Source organism: Theropithecus gelada, chromosome 3 (assembly GCF_003255815.1).
Source record: "Theropithecus gelada isolate Dixy chromosome 3, Tgel_1.0, whole genome shotgun sequence".
In the NCBI taxonomy this organism is placed as follows: domain Eukaryota; kingdom Metazoa; phylum Chordata; class Mammalia; order Primates; family Cercopithecidae; genus Theropithecus; species Theropithecus gelada.
This window is the reverse complement of record NC_037670.1, coordinates 152,396,282-152,411,083: the sequence shown is the minus strand read 5'-3', so window position 1 is coordinate 152,411,083 and position 14,802 is coordinate 152,396,282. Positions and strand designations below refer to the sequence as shown.

At 40.1% G+C, this 14,802-nt stretch overlaps 1 protein-coding gene across 1 annotated transcript in view; it reads right to left on the bottom strand.

Annotated features, from left to right (window-relative positions):
* The window catches only part of SND1 (staphylococcal nuclease and tudor domain containing 1), a 437,130-nt gene that overhangs the window by 273,090 nt on the left and 149,238 nt on the right, over positions 1 to 14,802 (bottom strand). The window contains exon 11 of the mRNA XM_025379159.1: positions 8,209 to 8,298. Coding sequence (XP_025234944.1) covers positions 8,209 to 8,298 — 90 coding nt within the window. The remainder of the gene's footprint in view (positions 1 to 8,208; positions 8,299 to 14,802) is intronic.

The window sequence follows — 14,802 nt, the reverse complement described above, 5'->3', positions numbered from 1 at the left end:
GTATCAATAAAAATAATTTCTTTCACATAAGAGCAGAAAGTATCACTCAGATTTTAAATACATTAAAACAAGGGACTCATTTTGTAAGTTACAACCACATGACCTCAATTATGAAGATGTAGCCTTTAAAATATCAGTTCTACCACCCAACTATAAAAAGGTGACAAATTTCAACCTTAGAACTAACAGACACTTGTGCATCCTACCTTCTCACACATAAACAAATTGTTCATACCCTTGGGAAAGAAATATTCAAGCAAACTAAACAATTAGCCCAATTTTACACAGTGTAACAAAAAGAGATGCCACATACATAGAAACCCTGGAATGCTGGTGCTTTCTGATTGGACTCTTTCTGAATGATATGGGTTATGTTGCAGATACACAAGCAAACTTATTTCTCATTAGAAAATTTATATCTAGGATCCCTATATAGATCCTTATAAGTGGACAAAACTGCTCGTATGCTGGAGAAGAAAATGCTGAAAAAAGACAGCAATAGTCAGGTTTCCTTTCCAAATGAGCACATCTGCATCCAGCCTCACTTTACACTTGTCTACAACATAAGATATTCTGCACAGTATCATCAAGCCCAAGCTCAGAAGAATCTATTCTCTGTAAACCAGGAGGTATAGGAAGTTGGAAGATTTGCAATTCAGCACATTTTATAGGGTTTTTTGGCACATAAGGGTTATTTTTAAAGTGGGAAAAAAAGCCTGTCCTCTCCCTACCCCCAAACACAGCTGAGCTGATTCAGCACAAATCTCCCCTAAAATAAAATCTTGGTTTGCAGAGAGTAAGCATGGAAAGTTCCAGCCCCAAGGACGACATTTCAGAAACCTAGCTGAAAAGATCAGGAGTGGGTGGCTTAAGACAAGCCGACCACAAATCATGTTATAAATATAGGAACATTCACCAGAAAACTATGAGCAACTTGGGAGTCCAAGTAAGAAAGTCTTTAATAATAAGCAAATTAATACAAGAGTATTACCCAGAGATATGAGAATCTCGAGGACTCTGGTAGCTAATAAATCATGTCCCTCAGGTGAGCATACAGAATAAATTTCCAGGAATGCAGCTGAAACCTCTAGTTTCTTCATTTAACTTAGAGATGCTTTTTGAAGAGGATATTACAATATATATCATACAAATAACACACTTCAAGGCTGAGCGCAGTGGCTCATGCCTGTAATCCCAGCACTTTGGGAGGCCAAGGCAGGTGGATCACCTGAGGTCAGGAGTTCAGGACCTGCCTGGCCAACGTGGTGAAACCCCATCTCTACTAAAAATACAAAAAATTAGCCAGGCGTGGTAGCAGGCGCCTATAATCCCAGCTACTTGGGAGGCTAAGGCAGGTGAATTGCTTGAACCTGGGAGGCGGAAGTTGCAGTGAGCCAAGATCCTGCCATTGCTTGCACTCTAGCCTGGGCTACAAGAGCAAAACTCCGTCTCAAGAAACAACAACAACAAAAAATAACACACTTCACCAAAGAACTGTATGCTCAGCTCAACACCCTGATGGTCCTCAAAGCACAGGGGTACTTTTCAGAATCTGCAGGAAAAACAACAACAAAAGACAACCAAACACTCATTATTGAAAAGACCATTTAGGTGGCAGCAGGAAGAAAGCTACCTTGCTGAGCTTCCAGAAACAGGCAACTCCGGTCATTTCTGTTAATCAACCTTCTCTAGACAAGAGAGCTCAAAAATCAAGGAGTAAAAGATTAGGATCCTTCCCAAAACCCACAGAGTAAAGGGCATCTAAAATGAACATGGTCTCCAATGCATGTTACACATTACTACCACTTCCAAGCAGGAGAACTCTTCCTAGAAAAATGCATAGTCGGAAATTACAAGTCATTCAAAACAGCTCTCAATTTGGCAAATATCTTCAGTCATTTGTTCAAAAAATTTACAGCCACACTGAACAGCTGGCACTGAGGAGGCAAGGACAAGCAACCTTGTATAAACCTGTCAATTTAAATCACAATGCATTCACAACCTTAGGGCCTGCTTTGATCATTAATGTAAAGGACTTTCCATAGCATGAATGAATCAAATTAATACGAGGTGAAAAATGTGGAGATGACAAAAGAAATGTTTATAAAATCCAAACTTAAATAGAGGTAATTAGGAACAAGAATCCCCAGACTACCAGCTTTTTGTACTTAACACAGCTGATTAGGTAACACACTGCAACAGACAGAACATACAAGTGTTTTTAAGGAAAAGGACAACCCTGATAAATAGCCAGGGAGAAGGGTGGAACCCTCCTCAGGAAAGCTCTGTGCCCTTGAAGAGCTCTCACTAGCACAGTGAAAAACTGCTCCTGCTAAGGAATGTTACTCCCGGTACCTTTGGAGATCTATTCTCGTATGGTGGAACAAGCACCTACAGTGCCCCTCAACTTCTCCGTGACCCTGTGCCCAGATAAAGCAACATCTGTCCTTCCTTTCTCCCTGATGCTCCCAGAAGTTGCACTTATGCCAAGGGAACGAAGAGAAAGAGAAATCAAGCTTCAAAATTGGCTTAGCAATGTTATCGAGGACTTCACATTGCTGTATATCCTAGGCGAAGAACATGTCATCTGACACTGCTTTTCTCTGAAGAACGACTTGATGAAACACAACTTCACAGGGACATCTCAAAGACTAATGAGATAATGTCTAGAGGGCTAAAGGCACTCTGAAGGCTGATATATAGTGCCATTACCACCTCCTGATAGCTACAGACTACCTGAAGAATCTACTTTCTTGCAGCATGTAAAGTATTTATTATATACAGGAACAGACATAATTCCAAAAATACCACGACCCTGTCTACATCTGAGTCAGTATACACAATAGAGAAATAAACATTTCCAAAAGTCTTTAATTCAGCATAGCAACTAAAAGCATTGGCATCTGAGTAAAGTCTTTTCTGTGGGCTCCAGTTTCTTTACCTGTAAAGACCAGAACAGCATGTAGATCTTGCAGGGTGGAGGCGAAAATTAAGAGTAAAAACAAAGCTCTTAGAGTTCAGGGCTTACTACGAAGAGGGAACCCAATAAACAGCAGTCCTAACTCTTGAAGATATAATCGGCATTCTATCAAATGCTTTACCAAAAAAAAGTCTGTCTACTTCACAGAAGAAATTTCAACAGCATGAAAATCATAAAATGGTAGCCACCAAATTACAAATGAGCCACATCTCCAAAACTCTGCTTAGACATTCAGAATATTTTATTTTATTCCATAGAAACAAGGCTATAAACAGTAGTTGGGTTGCCAACCTAGCTCACAGAAGCACATTTACCCAGAATAGAGATAATATCATTACATATATTAACCATTTCCAGATTGATTTTGGATTACTGATATGAGGAGGCAGTCTAACACCCTGATTCTGGTGGCAAAACCAGTAGGAAGGTCACATAGGAGTCCAGGCTAGATGAGATATAAGCAAGGTAGGATCAGTGCACTGGAAAGGAGGCATCATTCAGATATATATCCAGCAGAACTAGGTGAGGGACTGGAATAAGAGGGTGTCAAAGATGTCTGACAGCAATAGATAACAGGGTAACTCCCATAACACTGGAGGAGAGCCAGTTGTCTGATAGAAGATCAAGAGATTAGTCTTGGAAATTCTGGATTTTTAAGTCTGGTACACATGGAGATCATTTCCAATCTGGTACGCATGGAGATCACGTACATCTAAAAGTACATACCTCAAGAAAGACAGATTTTGAAAAGAGAACAACAATCTAAGGCAATCTGGATTTGAAATAACTCACTAAATGATTTATAGCCCCGTAACTTCCCAAATGTCTGCACTGATCAAGAAAAATGCCCAATTTTAAGTGCCAAAATGAGCTGGGTTAGTTCATATAACAAATTTCAATGGCATGAAAACTACACAAAGACCACTGCTAGTTTACAAATGAGGCTCATCCCCAATATTTGCTCATTCAAAATAAATAGTAAAAGAGACATTAAAGGAATAGGCATATATTTTCAGGATAGTCTCTGATGATAGGACAGTTTACAATGAGCGTCTACTGTCAGCACTGAAGCTTCGATGCACGCTGGCTTCTTGCAATTCCATCTTTTCCATCATTTTTGAAACTCCAGTTGTCCAAACAAATTCCAAGTTTAAATACAATGATTCGCATGGTGATAGAAATTCTGCAATTAAGGGACAGGAGCTATAGAAATGACTCATATGTCATTTTAAAAAACTGTATCACATGGATAAACCATATTGAGTCTCAACTTTAGATATTTTACAAGATAGCTGGAGGGAAATCCCAATGAAGATCTCAGTTACTACCTTATTCTCCTGAAAGCAAAATGACTAGGGCAATGCAAACTGATCTCTAAGCATTAAGGAAAAAAAAACTTATAAACACAGAAAAAGATTGCCCCTGTTATCAGAAGAGGACCACAGCCTAAGGATACCAGTCTCACCATCTTATTCACACAGTGAGAAAATCATTCTGGAGAACCGGAAAACATGTTAAAGTTATTACAAATTCCATTTCATGATAAGCCCGTGAAGAAATTAACACAAAACTCTTTGCTGTGAATATTCCTTAGTCAAGATTTTAGTGAAAGAGGGCAGATGGTAAACAGGAGATGGGAAGGGAGTTCTACTAGGCAGTATGGCAACTGAGGGAGTTTCCAAAACGCTTCAAGGATACACACGTATTCTTCTACCACTCTCTCAATTAGAAACACACACACACACACCCCCTTTAGCACCAGCACATACTCATCTTCTGAAAGCGAAAGCCCTCATGCACATCTAATTAAATAACACTGGAATTCATGCAATGGGTTGAAAAGGCAATAAAGTCAGCAGAACCAACAAAGAAAGGGAAAAACACTCCTCATGATGTCAGATTAGTTGCACACTGATGCACTTCTCATAATCTCAGAACCAGGAATATATCATAACTGAAAAAGTAGTGCTATGATAGATTCTATATAAAAACACTATTAAGCAAAATCAAACCATATACTTTACTGGCATCTGGACAAACATGAAATACTACTATCATCCTAGATTCTCATAACTCAACTTCATGAGAGAAGGCAGGCAAGTAATGGCCCCAGTTCACAAATTACAAAACAAAGCCTCCAAGAGAAGTATGGGTAATTTAATTAAAGGCATTAATCCAGAATTAAATCTAGGAAGTGAATCCATTTCCAAAAACTAGGAAGGAGGTCATCAAAGCCAACAAAACACCTTAGCAGTTTACCTTCAATCTTATTTCTCTGCATTCTAGCAACTCCTCAAAATTATCATATTATCGACTCCCTGAGAAGGTCAAATAATAGTCTAGGCAGAGAAGATGATTTTACCTCCACTATCTTTCTTAAGCTGTGACAGGCTGCCCTAATCAGCTTTCATGCACACAGGCACATAGACACACATGCTCCCTCGTGGTGCCTCTTAATCACCACGTGCCATGCTGAACAGCTGCAGAGGTCTGAAGGGAATTGGCAGAAATGTGCAATGATGTGCTAGCCACTCCCCTGAGGCATCAACTGCCCTGCCTGCTCCCAGAGGCCGGAGCACATGGGTGTTCACTGTGGCAAGTGATAGGCCCAGAAGACAGGCAAGTGGTTTCAGGTGGTGAGTGAGGAAAAGCAGTTTGCATCAGGAATGTTCCAGCCCAGCAGAACTAAGTTGCATCCTACTCACTACTCAGGGATACAATATTCATCATTTATACAATGTCACTCTGGGGAACAAAACTTGAGCTCAGCACAAATAGAATACAATCAACTCTGCTGCACAGGAACCAATAAAGGAGGCTTCTCTCACCAAAAGGGAACCTAATTGATTAAGAATTGACTCCATATCTGACACTGGAGGTCAGTCCTTTTATCCTGTGACAGAACACTTTACAATGGCCTGACATACAGTGCTTGAGAGCAGAGCCTGGGTCTAACCTTCCGAGACCACTCAGCAGCTACTGCAATAAGCTATGATCTATGGTCCCAGGCATGAAACAGAATCAGGGTTAGGGCAATATTCAAAGAAACCAGGTGAATGCCATAATACATGCCACACAACTGGCTGCACACAAATCAGATATGTGCTGCCACTCCTTTCAATGTGATTTCAGATAAATTTCAATAGAAACCCAAACTTGTGAAGAAATTCCTTGGCTATCTACAAGCAATTGTTTATGAGCCAATAAATGAGTGAAATGATATCAACTTGGTGGAATAGAGATGTTAGACATTTGATCAGAAAACAGGAGATCTAGAAATGGAAAGAAGCTTAAAGCCATCATTCGCACTCCACGAATGAATACAGCATGCTGTCAAGTTTTGTACAATGACAAATGAGCCTATTCTCTGAAGAAACCTGAGTAGATTTAATACTCATTTCAAGAATCCAGTTTGGTTTCTCTTCCTCAAAATTAGCAATTTTACCTTATGTCCAACTTCAAAATCTCTTACTATAATTATCATCCTAGTGACTATGATATACAATAAAAATGGCTGTATTTATAATTAAGATACACCATTTTGGTATTAGTACAAAAGTCAGAGCCTTATTAAACCTGTCACAAGGCCAGGTACAGTGGCCCATGCCTGTAATCCCAGCACTTTGGGAGGCCAAGGTGGGTGGAACACGAGATTAGGAGTTCAAGACCAGCCTGGCCAACATAGGGAAACCCCATCTCTACTAAAACTACAAAAATTAGCCAGCCATGGTGGCATGCGCCTGTAGTCCCAGCTACTTGCAAGGCTGAGGCAGGAGAATTCCTTGAATTCGGGAGGCAGAGGTTGTGTTGAGCCGAGATCGCGCCACGGCACTCCAGCCTGGGCAACAGAGCGAGACTCCGTCTCAAGAAAACAAAAACAAAAACAAAACCTATCACAGGATCAGTGGTTCAGGCAAGGAATGCTAATATGGCTTTAGTGTGTTATGGCCAGATTAAAAAAAAATGGTTTTGCCTTTCTGAAGATACAATAAAAACTCACCCAAAATATATTTCTCCTAAAATCCAAACTGAAACTAAGTGAGGAAAAGATGAATCACAGTACCTCCTTGAATAGCATTCTTTCAATTACTATCATAGGAACCATCCCATTCATGTTCTTTGTTGATCCAGGACATAAGAAACAACCCAGAACTCTTAGGGTTGGGACATGAGGAAAAATGAGGGGATGCTCAAAGGCTCACTATCAGATTCCCAGAATGCAAATTCTGTGGCCAGTCACAGAATATTACGCTCTAACAAAGAACACAAAGAAATGAAATCTATGGCCTCTGAATTGTTACATTAGAAATACAAAGTCAACACGCTGCCGGGCATGATGGTTCGTGCCTATAATCTCAGCACTTTGGAAGGCAGAGGTGGATGGATCACCTTAGGTCAGGAGTTCGAGATCAGCCTGGCCAAGATGGTGAAATTCCATCTTTGCCAAAATATACAAAAATTAGCCAGGCGTGGTGGTGCACACCTGTAGTCCCAGCTACTCAGGAGGCTGGGGGGTAGAAATGCTTGAACTCAGGGGGCAGAGGTTGCAGTGAGCTGAGATCACACCACTGCACTCCAGACTAGGCAACAGAGTAAGATCTTGTCTCCCCCCCAAAAACAACAACAACAACAACAACAAAAAGTCATCAAGCTACACAAAAATCTGCACACGAACTATGAGGAAGCCATATACCCCTTCCTGAAAAAAAAACTCTTACAGGGGACAGAAAATTCTGCCAGTCAGAAGAATAGAGGGAGCATTGATGCCACAGTGCATTACAATAGGCATGCTTATAGTCCAGGTCATCCCCTCTTCCCCTTATAGCCAGCCTATCCCTCAGAAGTAGCGGAAGCATGAAAAAGGAGCAAGCTTCCCTCACTAGTAAATCCCATAGCCCCGAACATTTAATGAAGGTGGCTGGAGAAAACAAGAGAGCCAACTGAATGGAGCTCAGGGCAATATGCAATTATTAAAACTGGAATTGAGCCCGGACCCTGCTGTGAGACTACTGGCAATCAAACTGTGGTCAGGGCCCTAATTTTAAACCTCTCCCATTGGGTACCATTTCTGACACATAAACACGCCTCTCCTCATATCAAAGTAATTCCACTTGACTTGATGGAGGAGTGTCATCTGCTGGTAACGGGCCCAGCTTACAACAATTGCCTCCAAAAGATTAGCTTAAGCCCAACCACTTGCAAATATACTTCTGTCATCAATTTCTTACCTTCTTCCCAATAAGCTTTTTTCGAAGAAATTCCCGGGCCTCAAACATGTAAGGAATGTCATACAGGGGACGCAGTTTCTTGTTCTTATCCTAAAAGTAAAATAAAACATGACATCAGGAATGAACAAAATCAAAGGAACACGTCCTACAGCACAAGATATAGGAATGTGTCTGAAATTGGTTACCTCTTTGTATCGCGAATATTAAATGTTAAGATATATAATAAATGATTTAAAAGTATTTGGTTGAAATGCTTTATTGAGAATAGGGCTACCTTTTTCACACAACAGGCTCACAAATAAGAAATAGAGTGTTTGTAATCACCCAAACTGGAAACAAATGTTCTTTAACAGAGACATAGGAGCATAAACTGTATTACAGAAGAAGCTCAATAAGTATTAGAACACTTCAAATATTTACAGATATTTTAAATCCAATTCTATTACTCAAAAAAATCTTTATTGAGCACCTACCAACTGTTAGTTCCATACAAAGCATTCTATAAATACATGTATAATCCTGGACTCAAAAATTATGAAACTTAAAATAGGAATAGAAGAAATCCTACAGATAGGAAATAGCAACACAAAGCAGTTTTTGTTTGTTTGTTTGTTTGTTTTTGAGACAGAGTCTCGCTCTGGACAGGCTGGAGAGCAAGGGCATGATCTTGGCTCACTGCAACCTCCGCCTCCTGGGTTCAAGCAATTCTTGTGCCTTAGCCTCCAGAGTACTGGGGATTACAGGCATGTGCCACCACGCGCAGCTAATTTTTGTATTTTTAGTAGAGATGGGGTTTCACCATATTGGCCAGGCTAGTCTCAAACTCCTGACCTCAAGTGACCCGCCTGCCTTGGCCTCCCACCCAAAGTGCTGGGATTACAGACATGAGCCACCACATCTGGCCAACAGTTTTGATTAAGTGCTATGCTAATACATGTGATATAGACTAGGGACTAAATGCTATAAGAGTTCAGGGAAGTGGAAAGAAGTAATCAGGAAATGTTTCATTGACAAGGCCAGATTTAATATGAGTTTGCAGGATAGTAAAGAAACAGGAGGAAAATTAAAGTTGGAAAAAACAGAAAAACCAAAAGAAGAGAGGCAGAAAGGAACAGTATGTCAACACATACACACTTACTTCATTATCTCACAGGCCCCAGATTCTTCCTAAAAGAGGTGGCTATTCTAAGCAATGTCATTTTTAGATGATATAAGAGGGTCTATCTAGATGAAGGTAGCAGAAGTAGGAAAGGACAGGAGCCTGAGAGATAACGAGAACCACTTGAAGAAATGAATTAACGGGAACTGAAAATGGTGTAGAAAGGGAGGATAAAGGAGTAGGAATCCAATGTGGAGTCATGATGACATGCGTAAGTCAAGAGACTTTTGTCTTTGTATAAGAAATAAGAGATCTTGACTACACCAGTTGGTATACTTCACTTTAATATTTCCCTCCCAGAAGCCTGTAAGTTCCACGACAAAAAAGACCCATTCTTTGTTTTTCTTTAACTCCCCAGAACCAAGTACAGTACCTCCCTCATCAGTACATACTCAATACTTACAGTTAGACTTAAGTAGCTCCAAAGAAACATGCAGACTGATATACAAAGATCAAATGTGGCACCTGGTATCTTCTGTCTGGCAAGGATTCTTAGGTATGATTGAGTGCCATCACCAATTCTGCTTTACGGCTTATGTTATACTTGGCTCCTTAAGAGATCTCTATTTGTAATCTATTTTTGTAAAATATCCATAATCCTGTACATGTGTCCCTTGTGTTAACCAGCATTCCCTTAACCCAGGCATACATACAAAGTATGCTAGGAGAACAGGATTGCTTTGCAGAGTTGAGAATCTCCAGGAAAATATTTGCAAAAAGTATAGAAAGAAAGGAGAAAATCAAGGACCAACCCCTACCCTAGATGTACACCATTGATTCCACATCCTCTATGCTTATCCAACCTGGCCGAACCTTTGCCATCTATTATGCACCTGACAAAACAAGACACCTCTGTGTAGTCCAAACTGTACCCAAAGAAAATATTACGTTTTTTCCTAAGTAGCCACTACTTTTAAGTAAAGAGCCTTCATCATTTTAATGCCCCATTTAAAAATCATCCTAAGGTCGATATTATGGTTAAGGGGATCTATGAAATAGATGTTTCCTCCTAGATGCAAACTAAGCCTCTATGCCTCCAGCACATAATACCAACATTTCAATTCATTGACCATGACCAAGAAAATCTCTTGTGAGAATGTAGATAACACTTTCAGTGTCAAGGAAATTTGAGTTTCATATTCACTATCCAACTGTTTTCTACTTCCTGTTAAAAAAAAAAGTGGGGGCAGAGGGCATAATTATCATCATTCCAGTGCTCTTCTAAAAAGTTAAGGTAGCTCCTTGTCCCAGATCATATGTGGAAGTCAACATACTCCAAACAGAAGCCTCTGGGGTGGCTGAGCTCTGATCAAGGCCCAGGTGTGTCATGATCACTGTCTGATGGGAAGAAAATGACCATGAACACGAGAATCTTTAGAGGAACAAAATAACACTGAGGTTTTCTTATAGAAAATAAAGAAAATGGGATGCGTAGAAATTGCCTGGATTAGGGGAATGCTGGTTAACACAAGGGACACATGTACAGGATTATGGATATTTTATAAAAATAGATTACAAATTAGAGATCTCTTAAGGAGCCAAGTATAACATATAAGCCGTAAAGCAGAGTTGGTGATGGCACTCAATCATAGCTAAGAATCCTTGCCAGATAGAAGATACCAGTTGCCAGTAATAAACAGGATTTTTAATAAAGACAAAATCAATGGTTATCAGAATCAGCCCTCAGGAATAAAGAAGTGTCAGTGTATTCATATTCACCAAGCAACAGTGGACATTCTATTTTCTGAGGGTAGCTACATGATTACTAAAGTGAACATTTTCAAAGATGAATTGAACAAAATAACAACACTGACCTTACATAGCCTTATGATTTGCCTCAGAACCCAAAATCCTGCACCTTACCCTCTCTCTCTCTCTTTCTCTCTCTCTCTCTCTCTCTCTCTCTATATATATATATATATATATTTTTTTTTTTTTTTCTTTTAAAGATATGGGGTCTTACTATGTTGCTCAGGCTAGTCTTGAACTCCTGGCTTCAGGCAGTCCTCCCACCTCTGCCTCCTGAGTGGCTAGGACTACAGGCATGTGCCACTACACCTGTCTCCCTACATATTCTGAAACAGCATAGAGATAGACAGGAATGTCAGTTGGCTGTAATTCCAAAACTAGGAATAAAAGGTAAGAAACACTGTTCCAATGGGCCTTCAAATGAAGATTATGGGATGAGGTACAACTAAACATTTGAAAATGGCTGTCTAAATAAGAATCTTGCTTTTAAGACACTCCACAGGATAAAATACCCTCAAAAGAATGAAGGAAAATAAAGAATGTATTAACAAACACCCCAATAAGAAACAGGGTACCTTCAGAGTCTGATTATATGTCTCTCATGAAGCTAGAAAGAACTAATAGCACAAGCAGAAAACAAGATACCACAGAATGATCTTGTTACTCTAACCCCTCAGAGCTAGTAGCTATTGACATCTGCAGACATCTTACAAGAGAGATATCAGAAGTCCCTGAGAAACCACAAAATAAAAGCAATTCCTGCAAATTACCAGGTATATAAAAGCCTTTGAAATCTCCAAGAGGCAACTGAGGTATGGAATGTATCCTCAGAAAACAGGACTTTAGCTGAATCTTACCTGCTTAAAAAGAACTGTCTAGTTTAGATTCTAATTTACATGGAAATATTTTTTAAAAAATAAAAATAGGAAAAAATGCTTGCTTTATAAACTCGTGGGTGGATAATATACAAACCAATAGGTGCTGTAATCACTGTTCATCCTGAGAAATGACATTGCATGTAGGCCCTGCAATGACTCACATTAGAGATGGAAGAGGTAACGTCAGTCATCTGTATCTCTTACCAGTTTGGGAAGGAGGCCCAATACCCACATCTCAGCATCTGAAGATATAGCTAGCATTTTTTCAGGAAGGTATTTTTGGCTGGTTGCCAAAATTGGGAGTCTGGTCAATGTCCATTAGGAGGGAATAAAAGAGAACTTGAATCAAGTCCTTATTCTCAACCCCCATTCAGGCCTAATTTTACCTAGCCCATTCTTAAACATTGTACCCACAAAACTAAATGACCTTGGGATACTGCAGGATTTTTATAAATGAGGGAGAAATGAAGGCAGAAAAAAGAATATAAATTTATTACCACTGATACACACTCAAAATGGTGAAGATGGTAACTTTTTAATGTATATTTGATCTCATTTTTTAAAGTGTAAAAAACAAAAAAAATTTAAGTCACAAATTATATATTTAAAAAAAGGTTGAAATGTGTGGCTTCATTAAAATTTTAAAAGTTCTGTACCGAAAAGACATAATGAATGAAGTGAAAAGTCAAAGAAAGCACTGACAGTGGGGATAAGTGAAATGGAAGAAAGAACATGGAGAGCAGGAGAGGGAACAGGGGTGCAGGGCCACAGCTGTAATGAGATCAGGGCAGGCCTCACTAAGATTACATTTTATCAAAAACTCAAAGAGGTATAGGATGCCCAGTCATCCGAAGAAAGGCAAAGATAACAGCCAATGCACGTTAGCAACAAAGGCAACACCACTGCAGCTAGAGCAGAATGCAGGAGGGGGAGGCAGCAGGAGATGAAGACACAGAGCTGACTTCACATTTGAAAGAATTATTTTGCCTTTTGTGTTGAGAACAGACACTGTGACAAGAAAAGGATAGAGCAGAGGAGACAAATTAGGAGATTATGATAGTAATCTGGGCAGGAAATCATGGGAGATTACATCAAGGCAGCAGCAGTGAGGAAGGCAAGAAGTGCTCAGAACTGGAAACATTCTGAAAGAAGACGGATGGAACGTTAGGAATGAAAGAAAAGGAGGAATCAAGAATGACTCCTTTTTTATCTGAGCAAATGGAAAGATGGCTGGGGTCATGAAATAAAATGGGGAAGATCACCAGTAGAACAGACAAAGGGAGAAGGGTAAGACCAGGAGACGTGCTAAGCTTCAGCTATTAGATACCTGAGTGGAGATGCTGAATGGGCAGTTGGGTATACAAACATGGAGTTTGGTCTGAACCAGCAAAACACGTTTGGGAGTTGTTGGCATATAGGTAGTATCTTCTAACATTAAAAGGTCATGAATACGCAACAGGAGACTGAGAATGAGCAACCAGTAAGCAGGGCGGGAGGAAAATACCAGAATGCTGTGTTCCGGAATCCAAGAAATGAAAACGAATAGACAAGAAGGAATCATCAACTGTGTCAAATGCCACAAACTAAGGCAAGCAAAATGGGAAGATTTGCACTTTGGATCTAGCTAAGTGTGGGTCATTGGTAGTTTGATGAGGATAGTTTTGGTAGAGCACTAGGGGTACAAGCCTGGTTGAAACTACAAATGGGTGCACAAGAGAATGGTAAGAAAAAAACCTGAGGACAGCAAGAACAGTTGATCCTTGAATGACATGGGTTTAAACTGTGCAGGTCCACTTATATGTGGATTTCCTCCTGCCCTTGCCATTCCTATGACAGCAAGACCAACCTCTCCTGTTCTGGTCAACAGTAGGCAATTAGTTGAATTCTGGGGGGAATAAAAAGTTCTAGGGCTGGGCGCAGTGGCTCCCGCCTGTAATCCCAGAACTTTGGGAGGCCAAGGCAGGTAGATCATGAGGTCAGGAGATCAAGACCATCCTGGCTAACATAAACCCTGTCTCTACTAAAAATACAAAATTAGCTGGGTGTGGTGGTGGGTGCCTGTAGTCCCAGCTACTCGGGAGGCTGAGGCAGGAGAATGGTGTGAACCCGGGAGGCGGAGCTTGCAGTGAGCTGAGATAGCGCCCACTGCCTGGGCGACAGAGAGAGACTCCATCTCAAAAAAAAAAAAAAGTTCTATATACGAATTTTTGACCATGTGGAGGCTGCCACTCCTAAATCCCACACTATTCAAGGGTCAACTGTATATACAGTCCTTTCAAAAGCTGTGTCATGAAGGAGTACGAAGAGACTATGGTGGCATGCGCCTTCCCTGGCAAGGAAGCGGCAGAGCAAAGATAAGGATTTTGTTTTTGATTTCAGATTGGAGAAATAACAGGCAATGGTCTAGTGGTGAGCAAACAAGAGAGAGAAGAGAACTGCTAAAGCAATGTCCATGCCATGGACAGAATGGCTTTCCACAGAGCACCAGTAGTTCATCTGCAGGTATATGGATGGATGCAGATTCCAGTAGGTGGGTAGACAGATGTGGTACTCAGAGCTGGTGGGGGTTCTCTTCTGATTACTTTGATTTACTCAGTAAATAACTAACAATAAGAAAAAGAGAAATAAACCCATAGATGAATTGGCAAAAGATATAAACAGGTATTTCACTAAAGAATTCCAAGTACACATTAAGTATGCAAAAAAGTATAACTTGATAATTGTCAGAAAAATGTAAATTGAGATACAGTACCTCTATCATATTGGCAAATATTTTAAAGAATATGGGGAAACAGGAATGCCCCTTAA